Consider the following 16,799-nt stretch of genomic DNA (forward strand, 5'->3'; position numbering starts at 1 on the left):
CCTGAAGTAAGTTACATAGTTGACTACAAATAATAATACCTTATATATGTGAGATTAAAAAAATATTGCGACTTGTTCTGTAATGCAAATAGAAACTTTTGATATCGACTGATTTATGTGTATACTAGCCAATCTCTTGAAAATAAAGTTTTATTTCATTTTCACGATTGATTGCAATGAGCTCTCAAGATTTAAATTCTATCTATTAGAAAACGACACTGACAGACAGTTTAAGCAAAAAACAATACCGATTTAGAGGTGAAAATGTATTTTCTGACTTTTTCATATAAAATCACAAAATTGAATATTTTTACTTTTAATGTGACACACAATCAATTTTTCTGAGCACATATGAAAGAAATTCTGTCATTCAAATGAAATAAATCCTAAAACCCCAACTAAATACTATATTTAACCCCTTATGCCACTTTAAACTTACATAACAATAACAGTATTTGCTCCATACATTTACGAAAAGGTACCTTATGGAAATAAATCTAATAATACATCACTACAAAATATCAATCATATTACAGTTTATCTTTTATGAATAGAAAATATTAATTTACATTAAACTGCCCCAAATTTAATTAGTTTTTCGTCATAATAATCTTAAAAAAGACCAATAATTTGTATGTAATGAAAAGGTACCTTGTGATTAAGTTACATGATGAGGCATGATGATGATGGAACAGTTAGGATAAACTAATAATATTTTGGGGTTAAGATGGTATAAATCGTCTATTTCTTATCAATAATATATTTCGGTTGCTATTGAAGATAAGCGGCATTGAGGTTCAATGACCTCAGATATTCCATAAGGTAATGCGTCGGGTATTGGCATTTTTCAGCAAACCAATGGCTGATTTACTGCATGCGACCAAACCAAATGAAGATTATTCTAGTTAAGAAAGACTTGACGAGAGTAACTTTGGTATAATAGCAGGCTACTTGGATTTGTGATGTCGGTCTATGTACGGTTATAATATTTGCGAGGCGCCCCAACCAGAACTGAAATTATCAAATTAGTTTTGCAGAATGCTAATACAGTTCTCTACCAAACTTCTTTTCCCGTATTGACTAGTTTTTTTGGGAATTTTCAATATTTTTTTCATAAGGTACCTTTTCTACTAAACTCTGAGACGACATTACTAGGCTTATAACTAACTTATAACAAAAATAAAAACAGGTAAACAAACGTTACGCATTAAGGTTTCAGATCACACAATAAAAAAAAATTGAGCATTTTTTCACCTCTTTACAAAACATTTCATATCTCCGAAACTAGAAACCCTCATAAGGTACCTTTTCCCGTGGAACGTCACATATTCAATGAATAATAATTCTACAGTCAGACTTTTATTTTATTTAAAAATCTTTGAATAAATATTCTGAATTTTAATCAAGTTAAAAATATGTTTCTTTGAAATGAATAATCGAAGAAACAGAATTAATTGTAACAAAAATGTGCGATTCGATTATTCTATGAATAATTTTCTGTATAACAAAATTCAGCAAAAAATTTGGCGGTAAAATAAGGGTAGGTACACCAAAAATAAAAGATATGCGTTGACGAGTCTAATGCTTCCGTTTGTGCACATGTTCGCTCGGAATTATATGAACGGCCCTTATGGACTATCTTTACTTCGGAAATCTTTGTTTACGAAGGAGACGCAAATCACAATCGGCAAAAAATACATAATTAAATTTTCGAAAGAAACTTCTATAAATATTCAATAAACACCTAAGGAGAAACGGTCAAATTCATATTTTAAGTGTGCCTGAAACTGATTGTGTACCTACCACGCCCAAGAAACCTTATGTTTTCGGGTTGAATCTATGTAATTACATCATTCAGTAATTAATTGACTGACTTTTGAATAGCGTAGGCGTGACTCAAACGACCTTTTTATAGCATTTTTTTAGGGCTCTAGGAATTCTTAAAGCCAACGCAAATACTCTATCCCTTTCTAAAGTGAAGAATTAAAACGGAGCAGCTGTGCAGCGCGACCGGCGTAGGTGCAGTAACAATGCCGAATGACAATTTCAAACGACGAGTTTTGGATAGAAGCCAGTCAGTTTTATTTTAATTTAACTAGTCGGCTGTTTAACGCATCGGACGCAAGTAAGCGCTCCACTTTTCTAAAACAGATTGTTTATTAAAATGTCTGTAACCTCGTAGTTTCCCGCCAACATTTCCATCAATAACACTGCGCATGTTACTACCGCACGCGTCTGTCTCTTTCCGTTTTGGGGGAAGTGAAAGGGAAAGTTGATAACCTGAAAATTGCGCGGGCATGCGCAATGAAAAACTTAGTCGTACGATGCGGCTGCCATGGTCTGATCCCGGAGTGTACCGTAGTAGCGATCTTACTGCGGCGCTTTTATAATAAAGTACTTAAGTTTTAGACAATTTATTTATAGTTAAATACTGTGATCATAGCAAGATTAGTCAAAATATAATTAACGCTGTAGATATAGGTCGACTTTTATTTCAAATGGTAACAGAAAATTGTACAATCGATTTCACGTGTACATAAACAATTGTTAGATTGTTTTAGGCAGTTTTATTGGAGAAAATGGGTTGTGTGTAGTGAATTTTTAGAACGAATCCAGTTCTAGTGACTCGGTAAGTATTAATGTTTATAAATTTAGGTTTATTACAAACCTAGGGTAGTTTTAGGTGCATATAGTGCTTGAGTTAGGCAGTGGTATAATACGTCACAAAATCACGAGACATAAAGTCCTTGGTAAAGCACTGAAAATCAATGATACCTTTGAATGACACGACATTGTATACGGAAATTATAGAGTCGAAGGCATATATCTATTTATTATGTACTTAGAATAATTAGATGTCAGGAAATACTAATGTAATTACATCATTAATACCATGTAAAGGAAAAACACTAATACCTACTTATTTGCAATACTTAGTTCTTATACACATCTAAGCAGACGTATGATCAACCAAATAGAGTTAGACCAAGAAAAGTCTGCAACGATTTTGATAGCATAAGCAGTGCCAATGTTATTTATACGTAATAATTTCATAGAAGTTTGACGTTTAAAATAACACTTGCACTGCGTGTGCTAGAGTTAGACCAAGAAAAGTCTGCAGCGATTTTGATAGCCCACGCAGTGCAAGTGTTATTTATACGTCATAATTTCATAGAACTTTGACGTTTAAAATATCACTTGCACTGCGTGGGCTATCAAAATCGCTGCATGCTTTTCTTGGTCTAACTCTATTCAAAATCCTTACTATCTATTTCTATAGATTCTTAGTGTATTTAATATTGGATTTTTAGGCCGGACTGATCCCTGATTTACCGATTATCCAACTAGGTACTTAAATGTTACTGCTTAGCGTTTCGGTTGGTACATTTTATATCCTTTTTAATTTGCAAGTCTAAATGAAAACAAAATACATAAAACCTTGCTTAGAATAAATATCAATCCTTGAATTATCCAACCTTTTTCAAATAAGCGAGTTGACTGGCTGAAGTACAACAATTTCAGTTAAAAAAACAATAGCTATCAGTTCTATTGTCAAAACTAATGGCGTGGTGTGGCGTGGTGTGGCGCGCCTTATCTCGGTGGGGGGTTTGCGAAGTATAAACATATGTAATCAGTTGCATATAGTGTAAATGTGAAACGACCACGTTTTCAAGGTGAACCTTTTTATTTTGACCTTTATATCATACCAGGATTTAGCTCGGTTGGACACAAAATTGTTGTTTTACACCAGATTTTTAATAACATGTAGAGACCTAGAGACTTTGTAGTTACATTATACGCAGCAAAGAATCTCAAATTTTAAAATGTGAGTGTTTAAAATATATCACATTTATTCAAACCAACCTCAAGTAGTTTTTTCAGATGGAACAGGTGACTTTTTGCAAACAATATCGATATCATGATCCCTTTTCGGCTGACGACTGGTCATCTTCATCGTGTCCAACAAATATCTATAGCCATAAGGCGGGGAAATTCTGACAATATTTTAATGAGTTTTTGATCTTAGTAAGTTATTTGAACCAGATAATTGCGGTGTAAATAGGTGGTGTTATAGGCATTTAATTAGCACGATACTGTAGATAGTGTGAATAAAGAATACTCCTTTGAGGGATCTCTAATTACTGATAGGGTCTGTGCGGAAAGAGAAGAGTAGTAGAATGTATGGGCTCCCCTACATTTCACGACTCTTCTCTTTCCGCACAGACTCTAGTAACAAGTTGTCTTACATGAGACTTGGTACCTAACTGACAACACGGCCTCATTTAAGCACACATTTATGCTATTCGTGTGATAATGCAATAGATAATGTATAACGTACTCAGTAACCAGTCGGTGCGCGCGCTCTGAACGTTTATTTTGACTGAGTTTTAGTTTTTATTTATAACTAGAACTAGAAGTGTTTACATAGTTGCTTTTTAAAGGTACGGAGCGGCGGTGGTGAATGAATCCGGTCCTGCATGATGTCAAAATGTAAGTTTTTAAAAACTTTTTAATAAGTTTGCATACCTACCTTAAGTAATTTACTTGGAAATACTTGTGTTTCCTGTAACAGATTACAAGGTTAAGCGATCCGACAGTGAATTTTATTTGCAAGTGTATATATTTATTTTACGTGATCATGGTTATTGGAGTTTATTCTTGAGAAAAGTTACCGATTGGGTTTTTTAACTTTTAAAACGGCGACATTTGTCGCAAAATTTTGTTTATAATAGAGAATATTTTCGCAAGCTTTTGACAACTTGCAATGTTTGTTACGTAGGTAGGTACCTTAAGTACTTTGCTAAGGTTAAATTTTGCAAGTAAGGTTTTCGTAGCATTACAATGTTATGGTTAAGTACCTATATTATGACGAGTGGTCTGGTGATTCAGACCGAAAGTATCAATATAGGAATTACTTACTAAATATCAATATACCTACTTCAGAATCATTACTAAGTATATAGTAAAAAAACTATCTAAGGATGTGCGTAGTACAACTAATAGTAATAAAAGCCTTCATGTAAAATAAAATTGTTGACAGGTAAAATAAACATGTTGACTGTATTCATAGTGATTACACCGACCAAAAATACCAAAACGTAGAGTTTGTGCGGAAAGAGAAGAGTCGTGGGATGTATGGGGCCCAATACATTCCACGACTCTTCTCTTTCCGAACAGACTCTACCAAAGCTTATATGAACTCAATAAGTAAGTACTTATGGGTAAAATAAATTCAGAAATTAAAAAAAAAATTACTTGCTTTTATTTAAAATTCTACAGCTGCCGGATTGTGTCAACACAAAGTCAAAAACAATCATAAAACCTCGATCATTCAAATTGACTAAGTAGAGTGTAGAATTTTCAAGGGAGTTTTAGTGCTTACTTAAGCCGTGGGTACTCAGTTAAAATATGAACCAATCTGCACGGATAGCATGGTTGTCATTTTATCGTTTGTAGAACGATAAAAACGCAACCATCCTAAGCGCACGGGCACTAAGCATAATTAATCAATAATAAAAAAAACCTTAAAAATTACCTACCTAATAAGTACCTACCCATCGTTTCGTTTAATTTGCGAATCTAGTATTTTGCTAATTTGACATTTTGCTATTCTGACATTCTGCTCATCTGACATTGTGCTAATCTGGCATCCTGTTAATCTGACATTTCTTCGTCCTCTCCATGCGCTTCTTTTGTGCTTCCTGAAATACCAAACTCTGGCAATATTGACTGTGGTTTGAATTCGCTCCCGGGCGTTTTTTTTTCTGAACATGTATTTAATCCCTTCAGGCGTCTGTATGTATTCTCTCTCCTCCCGGCATAAAGGCCCTTTCGTCAACAAACAGCAGAACAAGTCTTGTAATTGGTGAGACAACAATTTTCTGGATCTCTTCTGGAGACAGACCCGTATCTTCTTGTACCGGCGCCGGATCCTCTCCAGTGTGTTCCTGTTCATGCTCCACCCCTCGTCCTCCATTTGCAGGTTAAACATTTTCTTCTTTGCTGCCCCACGCCAGGTGACACGCCTTGTGTTGATAATGCTCCAAATTTAGTATCGTATCAGGATTTTTTTAAACTCTACCTATGTTATTTAATATCAGATTATTATTTTTATCTCTATGTAACTTAGTAATACATAATATGTATGTTCAATTATAAAGATAAGTGTGTAATACAATAAGTGTAAGTACCTACTAATTTTATGATACTGACTGATACTGACAACATATGTACCTATTAACAGTATAAGTGCCTTGGCTGGAGCTGTAAACTTATACATAGTGTTTGAATAAAGAATAAAGAATAAATCCCCCTTTGGCGATAGTAACTACCTTGCTGTCACCGCTCCTGGTCATTTTGGCTTGCAGTCGTACCGTCCAGACTACGAAACGATGCACTTGCAACTTTGGCAATGATATCGGGAAAGAATATTCTTAAGGACAACACGGCCTTTGCTGCCAGAAAGTTATTGCACCAGGCAAGACAGGCATGTAATGCTCTCGCATATGTGCTGGTCACTTCGAATAATGTATCCAAGTTAATGTATTGGCCAATATCTGTTGATTCTCTTGTTCGCTCCCTTTTATACGATATGAAAAATACCGTTAGCAACCGTTAGAAATCTAGGCTGACGCTGTATTTTAGGTTAAATGGTATTCACAGTAGTGATAAGGATAGCGGTATAGACCTATAGACATTGGTTCTACAGCACTAAGCATAATGGATAAATATAGGTACATATAGATAGATTCATTAATACTTATGTTTACTTAAGTAAGTACATACTTTTAAATAGCTGCTTATATAAAAGAGCAAGCAATGATTTTATTAATTCTCGTACAGTTTATTCGATAGCTCTTATCTCAAGATATTAGTTTTGTTTCCTTATTTCCGCAAATAATGTTGTTATTTTTCCATATAAGTACCCATTCTTAAACGTGTAGGTAATAATAACTTTAGAATGTATTTAGCGTCAACCCATAAAAACTGTCGATTCGGGGGTTAGATATTAGTCATATTAGTGTAATACCGGAAACGGGCCCCTGGTGTGTTTTATAAAAACAACGGCATAGATATTTCCTAAAATATTGTTTACTTAAAACCCGCTTTGCAATCCAATTTACTTCGGTATTTGATATATTTATGATTGCTACAATTTCAATAGGTACGCAACGCTATTGCCCCGATTGTATCACTAAATGATATTAGGTATTTCACATAAATTGCATTTTGCCTTTGTTATTGACTAGGCAAGCAAAACGGTAGTTTCTGGTTTCATAGGTAATTATTTAGGCATATAGCTGCAGTAAAATGTTGAATATTTATTGTTCTATCATAGTAAACATCAAATACCATTTTTGAATCTCTAGAAATATTTTTCAATCAACTCCTTAACTAAGGATGGTAAGTATCCCACCTATTATTATCCAATTTCTTTGTCCAATGTGTATGGCGTCTCACATTTTGCTTAATGAGAGAGTGACACGCAATTACATTGGACAAAGATATTGGGCAGCTGGAATACCACGCAAAGCGACAACTTCAGAAATAGGACAATTTAAATTAGCGTAAACACAGTGTAAGCCGGATAAACTTGGTAATATGATCCCGAGAATTAGAATATGCACAAGTTTTTTACAAAAGCTACTGTCCACTGACCTTCAAACCCAGAGAGGAAACCGGGCCTTATTGGGTCACGAACATAATAATTATAAAAAATGTCGTGTCAGCGAAAGGTCTTATAGCAAAGAGTCTCGACCAACACCTAGAGAGACTCTAGCTGGGTGGTTCGATCAAGGGTCAGATGCAGAAGGCGGTAATTTTGGACACGGCGCGTATAGTATGTCGGTTCCTCACTCTGCGGCCCTGACCACCGGCAGCTTGGGCCTTACCCCGCTGCCGGCGGCACCATAGGTTAGGTTTTTATAATGTGTTTATATATTTTTGTAATGTTTTGTAAGTGTTTTTATATTGTACTTTTATACTCACATTGTAAAACCCTAACCTAAAAGACAAGTTAAATAAAGAGAATAAAAATAAAAAACATTTCAAATGACATTCATCCTTTTTTGGGCCGACGACGGAATACATGTGTTCTAATCTGTTATCGATGGTACTTGAATGGAAGTGGAACATGTCTCACGTATCAGTGGTGCAATGCGGGCAATATATGGGCCATGGCGAGCCTTTCAGCAGGCTGTTACATTATTCGTAGTTTATCTTGAGCAAAGAGAATAGAGTGTAAGTATAGAGACGGATTGTCAAAGTAAATTATGTAGCCACTGTTAATTTACTGCCATCTTTCGACATAAGATAAAACTGTTAGAACGCCATTTGACTTTGATCCTTATTCTTTCACTGATATGTGTTAACTTATTAAATATGAATATTAACGCCATCTACTCGACTATAGGCCAAAGGTATGATGCAATCTTTTCGAGCGATGGCGCCATAACCTGCAGCCTACTCTCGAGTAGATGGCGTTATTATTAATATTTAACAAGTTAACACATATCAGTGAAAGAATAATGATCAAAGTCGAATGGCGTTCTAACAGTTTTAATCTTCTGTCGAAAGATGACAGTAAATGTACTGTAACTACATAATTTACCATGACAGTAACTCTGTATTTCAAATTGTCTTTGATCTTGAGTTTACATGTTTGATGCTGGTCTTGATGCAAATTCTTGTCTATCTATTTAATTGTTATATTAAGGATACATGGGAAAGAATATAATTTGTTTATTTTGTTAAGTGTTTTTTCGCATTAAATTAAGTGTCGATTTAATAACTAAAACATTTGAGATATGAATGAAAACAGCACCTTAATTGCTCAGGAGCGTGTGTGTGTGTGTTAACACACATGCGGCAATTATAAAATAAACATCTTATTATGATTTTCAAGCCACCATCCAATCAACTTCTACACCTACGAAAAAAAATGGTAAATACACCTGGGCGTTTTTAGAATTAGAGTCCGTAACGTAATAGTATTCCACACACCAAAAAATATTTTTTTTTTTTACTAAAAAAGGGTTGAATTCAATCTACTATTTATATATTTTATGAAAATGTTACTTTCTTTCTATATACATTATTTATATTCTTAATAAATCACTGTAAACTGAATGACAGTCAATGTGACGATCCATTACGTTACAAGTTTTAGGCAGGTTTTAAGTGAAGATCGGAGTGTTTTAAGTGAACCAGTTTTTATTTATTGAAATACAAAACAAAAATAATCTTCTAAAAACGAATAACAACTGCAATACTAAGTATTACAATAAAGTTATTTAAAGAAGTATTTCCAATACGTTACATTTTTCGTTTTAATCGTTGCTTTGCAATCATTTTGTTTTAAAAAACGTAAGGTAAAGGTATTATAAAAAGTTGTTTTTAATGATTATCATATATTATTCTTGCAAATGAGATCGAAATCAGTATCAATTATCCTAATAATTAATATAAATTCTAATAAAATCAATCACAACCACAGTAGGACAAAGTGACGTTATGGACCATAATATCACGTTTAGGAACTACATGAAGGGTTTACATGTGCGGAAAATAGCTACTTAATTTAGTACCTACTTAATGTTGTACTAAATTAAATAATTTAGTAGGTAATTAATACCTATTGTTATAGTTTAACAGATTTTGAAATTTCCTGCAGTAATTATGCTTTGGACTGCAGCAGTATTGCAGCACGACAATACTGCCGACTGCATTACTGCTACAAAATCAAAATAGATGTTGCTGTCCAGATTTTTGAGATTTGCAGTCAGCAGTAATATTGTCGGGCTGCAATACTGCTGCAGTCGAAAGCATAACCTGCGCCTGCCAGCGCTTCTTAGGTCGAGCCGCCACTGGTGCTAAGTAGTTACTAGTAGGTCGAGTAGTTAGAAGAATATAGCTAGAATAAAATTATTTGTGTCTTTTTAATATCACTCTACCTACTATATTTTGGCAACTTAAAATGACGGCATGTAAACCGTGCATTTTCATTCCATACGTCACGTTTTTTTGTTCCACTAATACATCACGTAACGTTTTGGATGCGACGTGAGCATGCCGGTTGGTTAATAAAGCGAAATAGCGGTCTGATCGTTTGAATTTTCTTAATTATAATTATTTGATATCATACAACACATAATAATCTAACGAAATTCATAAATATTTAGTCAATAATTGGCTCCTTACCTTTAGTTTAATTCAGTTCGTTGTGGAAAACAAATTTCTGCATAGCGTGACGCACAACCTACACCTTGCTTTTTTCGAGCCCAATTGCCTTGTAAAACCTAAACACCGGGTAATTATAGGATCATAATATTACGATCATGTAAAAATGCGTATGATATTAGTAGATTTTTGCTACTAAGTTGGTAAAAACTCCGTGACGTTGGTGGAAATTTCCACTACGTCGATATTGAAGGACAAAAATAAATTAAACTTTTGTGCATATTTTTACTTTAGGTGCTAAAAAATAAGTTTTAAATAGATTTTGGCTGATACGATCTTATCACACAACAACCAGGTTCGGGCCTAGAAGGAGGCAGATATATAATATTTGGATCCAAAGTATGCAAAGTGTGCATGGGACACTCAAAAATCATCTCCTTTTCTTCAGTTTTTGTACATACTTTATGGTACCGTAAACCGGGGTTACTTTGATCAATTTTAGAGTTTGGCACCATTTTTTGACTTTCCTAATATACGTAAAAATATGAAATAAAAATATAATAATCGGTTTTTTCTCTTCTTTCCGCCTGCCAAATAAAAAAAAATTAGGACTTATATTTTTTTCGGAAATAAATAAAAACAACGCGATCAAAGTTATATTGAGAATGGGGTTACTTTGAAACCACTATTTTTTTTGCTGACAATCTAAAGTAGACCCGCTAAAAAGCCCATAAAAAATAAAAAAATAAAAATCGGTTAAGTACTTTTTAAGTTATTTATATTTTTAAGGTGTGGGGTTACTTTGATAACATACCAAATGATACAAATTAATAACTTTAAGCGCTTATTACATTTATCTACTATAAATAACGTAGGATTATAACTTATTATCTCACTTAGCAACTGATTTTTGAATTGCAAGCTTTACGGTTTCAGTAAATTTGGTCTGTGCACCTGGGTTTTTGATATGTTGCCTTTATACTTATTGTGTAAAGTTGTATAAAAAAATTTTATGCTTTCGATGCGGCACAAATAGATTTTGTGCCCGCCACTATGTGTGCGAGTGCATCATTGAGTTGTTCTTCTTGGTATTTTTTGTAGTCTCGTTACCCGATATTTTTTGTAATCTCTGGCATTGTTTTTATAAAAAAAATGCATATTTAATAATAGTACAATTAATTAATACCCTGGTGGTGGTGGGCTGGTGGCCTTACGCACGTATAATAAAACACCTAAAGCAAAGACGCAGGATTAAATATAGCCAATTTCCACCCAGAAAGTTAATTCCATACAATAGAAACGGGTAAAATAATGCTTAAAATCAGATAAGCAGTTCCGGAGGTCAACATTTACATACAAACTTATAATTCTACAACCTCTACCTCTTCCACTGACTCAAACGATACCTATTTATTATTGAAAAAGATACATAAAAAAATCATAAGTTGCCAAAATAATTCATGGTGTTACTTTAATATTTTGATCAATTTCACCACGTATAAGTGATCAAAGACACCCCGACCCATGGATTCCCCGGCTATGTGCTCATGTGTAGGTTGTTGAATACAGGTATTTTTTTATAAACTCACGAATAAACACTGATTAACCTAAGACACTATAAAATTACATGTATTTAATTATTGACACAAATACAGTTTAAGTTTTTCAAGCAATAAAACCAGGAAGAAATGCGTACCCGCCATTAATATTTTTTTTCAAGACGAAATAATAATATTACACTCGCGTCCGGTTACTGGGCGGTGAAGCAACTATCAGTGTTGCCAATAAAGAAAAAATAACTGCGAAGGTATTTTCCAACTCGTCAAAACAAGCACTTTAGTAGCGGAGGGAAGTCGTTATCAAAGTCGACCCGCAAATCAAAGTAACCCCGGTTTACGGTACCTATTTAATCAGTTTTTTTACCATAAATACTCAGATAATAAATCACTTTACAATGTTTGTATACATGTAGTACACTTTAAAACAGTATTTGACGGTAAAAAAGTATACCAAAGTCGTGGGACAGTGATATTTGACCCAAATATTTTTTTCCGAAAACGCCCACCTATCAGATCAAATAGGTATAGGTGTTCCTATATTTTATTCGTCCATACATGGACGAATATAATATAGCTACCGGATATTTGACCAAGTCGTGTGTGAAATGATTTATAAATAAAGCTATTTAATTTCGTATTTTATAAATACTGTTAAGTATCTATTTCGGTGTTAGTTGGTAGAAAGGTATTTGCTATTTGATCGTGACTCCTACTCACCGAAAATGTATTTAGGTAGATGCTATTTCAATTGCTTACAGAGCCTAGGCGATTGAGAACCAGTATTACGCGCTCTTTACCAGCCGGGCTAGCACATGATTGGCGCGACAGTATCTCGCGGCAAGATAGACTACCCGTCCTTCTTTAATTAATGTAAGCCCTTGCTACACGGTCGCCGACAAGCCTTCTAACCGTCTGACCTTGGTCTGTCCTTGGTCAGTTTTGGTCAAATTTTATTGGAAACAACTGTCTACACGGTCCGGGACGGACCAAGGCCGCGCGGTCTGAAGGCTTGTCGGCGACCGTGTAGCAGGGGCTATACGGCTCGATTCGGAAAATGAATTACGATTTCGACTAGACTTCAACAAGTTACAATACGGATCATTTAAAGATATTTGTAAGATAGATATGTCAAATCTGACGTTTGCGCGATTCTGGAGGTCCTCTTGAACGATTTCGACAAGTTATGACTTAGATATCCAAGTCACATCTAGTCGATATCTAATGTAGATCTAGTTGATCTCTAAATCGTCTCAAGATCTTGTGGTTATCTCGAAATCCGAATAGGCCTGTAAGTTAGAAAAAGACGGGTGGTCTATCTCGTCGCGAGTAACTGTCGCGCCAATCATGTGCTAGGCCTACAGTACTCGTATATGAACATATATCTAGCTCACAATGACAGATTGACTTATCTTAATCATGCACACTGTTATGGGGGGCTAAGGCTAAATTATAGTTTTTATACTGAATATTTACACGCTTTCAAGGGCGAAAGCCATGGAAAATTCACACGGAAACAAGACTATATCTGCAAGGACAGACTTCAGTCAAAACTGTAAAAGGTTAAAGTTGGCTTGATAGATAAAATCACGAAAACATGTCAAATTTTAATTTATTTTCATTTGTATATAAATTATTGAACGTTTTCTAATAATTTGTTAGACGAAGTATTGAAAATGTTACAGTATGTTATATATTTGTGATCTACTCACAAAGCCCTTTCATTTGGTACCCCACATCGTATGTTTAAAAGAAAATAAAATAAAAGTTTGTACTGCCGAATTTATGACGTCATAGCAATTACCCCCACCACTTTCGCGCTTGTCATCTCATATATTTCTGTTCAGGGCATTACACTGAGTGCATCGATAGCATATTCACCCATATCCGAGACGACATGAACGAAACCTAACCTAAAACCTGAAAAAACGGCCTTCTATATATCATTACCCTGCGTACTAAAGCAGTATAATTTTAGTATAAAATAGCTAGTGATATATTAGAGAGATCTGACGAGCAATATTTTAAACAGAAGTTCTTATATTTCCAGTGTCCAGTCAGCAGCAGAAGTTGCTAAGCGGGCGAGGTGTTCAAATTTCCCTTGACGCGCTCTTATTTTCTTAACAATAAAATCGCGTCAAGATCATTTTGAGCACCTCACCCGCTTAGCAACTATTGCTGCTGACTGTACTTAATTGAGATAAAAGGTAAAAAGCCGCGCGACGGCCATACCTTCCGTCGCAAGTTTCACGCGGCGCGCCATATCTTTTATTTCCTTCTAATTTCCTGGCTTTACGCTCCCTCATAACATAACTGACAATTCCTAAAGACAAAGGCTCCATCGTTGTTGCTGCTCTGACGCTTGGTAAGCGTTTAGAATAAGACCCTAATATCGACGTCACACGAGCTAACTAGGGGACAGAAATGTCATTGATTATTAAATTAGGGTAGCGGGAATAAGCAGAAGGTAAAACAAAGTGGGCGTGGGGAAATGGGGGTTGTGTTACGTGGAACAGGGGTGAGTTAGCTTTTATTTGTTGAGTGAGTTTTTGCATTAGATCCTGTTTTTAATTACCTCTAATAATAGTTCATAAGTTCACACTGGAGCAATAGGTTATAATTACTAGCGACTTGTGTACCGGAACCGGTTTAGCTAAAATTAATACGGAACTCTAAAAAGATGACTGCTAATGTGCGAAGTGTAGGAAAAATTACGGCCATGGAACTAGATTTTTTTAATAAAGTACTTTTTTTAGCATTAGAAAAAGACTACGCGATTTTGACTTATTTTTTTTTTATTGAAAAACGCTTTTTGAAAACTAGTATCTATTATAGTTGGTCAAGCAGATCTTGTCAGTAGAAAAAGGCGGGAAATTTGAAAAATGTAGGTGCGAAGGGATATCGTCTCATAGAAAATTTGAATTTCGCGCCTTTTTCTACTGACATGATTTGCTTGACCATCTATACTTATAAAGTAAAAGAATTTAAATAATTGTATATGATTCATAATTGTTACTGTGTGTTGTTGTTGTGACTTATTTTTCAAAAGTGTTTTTCATACTCTTTGCTTCTTTGCTTTGAATACTCTAGTCAGGGTACATGAGCTGTATTTATTTTCCATATGATGACAGTTACATCGCCCGAAATTTTGCGACCAATTAGTTTAGTACAATTTTGGTACAAAAACAGGATGATTAGATAATTAACTGTATAATTGGCCAATATTATTTAACTGTGATACACTAGTACCTATTTGTAAATTAAAAACAGACATTTATTTATTGTTATTGAAGATATTTTTTGATAAGTGTAATGAATGTTAAATAAACACGGCTAGGCTAGACAAAATTAAATCGTATGCCAATATCACAAATGACGTTTTTTACATTATCTGTTTAAAGTAGGTAGGTACGTATTTGTTTTATGATAAGTAGGTGTTAGGTACCTACACCAGGTACCTATTTTGTTTTGCAGGCAGACAAATAACATACCATTGAGTTGCTGCAATAGTCTTTTATAAAATGTAAATTAATACGCACGACCCAGATACCTATACCTACAGAATTAGTTATACAATACTTCCTTATATTATTATGTTGTCCTTATTCGATGCTAAAGCTGTCGCACGTTCATATTATTCTTAATTTTAACACCATCATTGAAAAAATAAAAACATTTCTAAATTGTGCATTGTGCTCTATAATTCTCGAACGGATCAACACCCGTTAAGACAAAAGTAACTCTGTTATCAACAATTTAAAGACTCGTTGTCTCCTTTCTCGACAAGTAGGTCGAGGTCATTGTATTGCAATGTCATCACATTATACATGCTGGTACCCTTCCCACATAGGAAATGTATGCAGTTCGATACATCCTATTACGGTACTAAGTACTACCTACTTTCGAACGAGACATACGGCATGTAATAAAATTTATATAAAGGATTAAAAGATTTAAAAGTAAAGATAGATTCTGAGTATATATTTCTCCAGATACTTAAATATAACGGTCTTTTACTGAAATTACCGAGAATATTTCTTTCAAATAGTGTTTGTTTCAAATATAAAGAAAATATTTCTTACTCTCATACCTACTAAATGTAACGTCAATTTCGATCAGTCTCTAATTCGTTTTATCCAAGACATTTCCCTTAATCAAACAGAGTGCCCTAAAGTGCCTTTTTACCGAAAGAAACTCGTCTGTCAGTCTTATCGAAGAGAAGCCCTGAATATTGTATGTGCAAAAATCAATAAAACTAATTAAATGCCGTCGTTGAGGGAAACAGCTGTCTTGTTGAATGTCAGTCTCGCGCTGGTGATAATGTATTTATGTAGCTACGACCGCTGCGGGCGGTGAGGTGAGTGCAAAGATTATCTATATATCGTATGTAAATTATAAATGAGATTAAAGTTTCGGTAAAGTTGCTAGAGTTGTTAGTTGTTACTACAGACTTTCAACCTCTTTTTTACCACCTGACGAGGAAGAAGGGAGCTCGAAAACAAAAGGTAATCACGGTTCATATCCCAGTCGATATAAGTCTAGTGAAAATGTCACAAGTAGAAACTGTTAGTATAAAAGCAGCTACATATTTAACCCTGCTCTTTAACGTACCCTTTTTGATTTGCTGTTGTCCGTTATTCTATCTATCAGATATGTTTAATTACCTTTACCGCTCACCCTGATCTAAAACTATAGCCACTGACTATGACTGTAACATTGCATGTAAAGTGTGCAAGGGTTCGGAATGCGGTCGTGGTATTTAGTCGTTTTCGGTATTTTTATAACATTCTGCACGATATTAGGTATATAGACTGGGAGATAGAAAACATCTTAAGTTTTTTACTTATTCAATCAACTACACCCTGACCTAAAACTGCAACCACCGTTTCACAGATTACGAATACTAGATAGATAGAATACTACTAGAGTTCATCGCTGGTTACTGGTATTAATCTACTCATGTACACACATATGTACGTACACATGAAGAATCGAAGATTGAGCTATAAAAACACATGGACTGTTGTAGTATGAGAACGTTGCAGCAGGCCCACGGACTACTTT

General features: G+C 34.6%; 1 protein-coding gene across 1 annotated transcript in view; it reads left to right on the forward strand.

The window, feature by feature from the left end:
* The first annotated feature begins 2,313 nt into the window (after window positions 1-2,313).
* LOC134797527 (long-chain-fatty-acid--CoA ligase 1) overlaps window positions 2,314-16,799 on the forward strand; it is a 71,703-nt gene continuing 57,217 nt past the window's right edge. The window contains exons 1-2 of the mRNA XM_063769800.1: window positions 2,314-2,629; window positions 4,443-4,491. Of these exons, the coding sequence (XP_063625870.1) occupies window positions 4,479-4,491 (13 nt within the window). The 5' untranslated portion in view covers window positions 2,314-2,629; window positions 4,443-4,478. The remainder of the gene's footprint in view (window positions 2,630-4,442; window positions 4,492-16,799) is intronic.

Source organism: Cydia splendana, chromosome 15, assembly GCF_910591565.1.
Source record: "Cydia splendana chromosome 15, ilCydSple1.2, whole genome shotgun sequence".
Taxonomy (NCBI): domain Eukaryota; kingdom Metazoa; phylum Arthropoda; class Insecta; order Lepidoptera; family Tortricidae; genus Cydia; species Cydia splendana.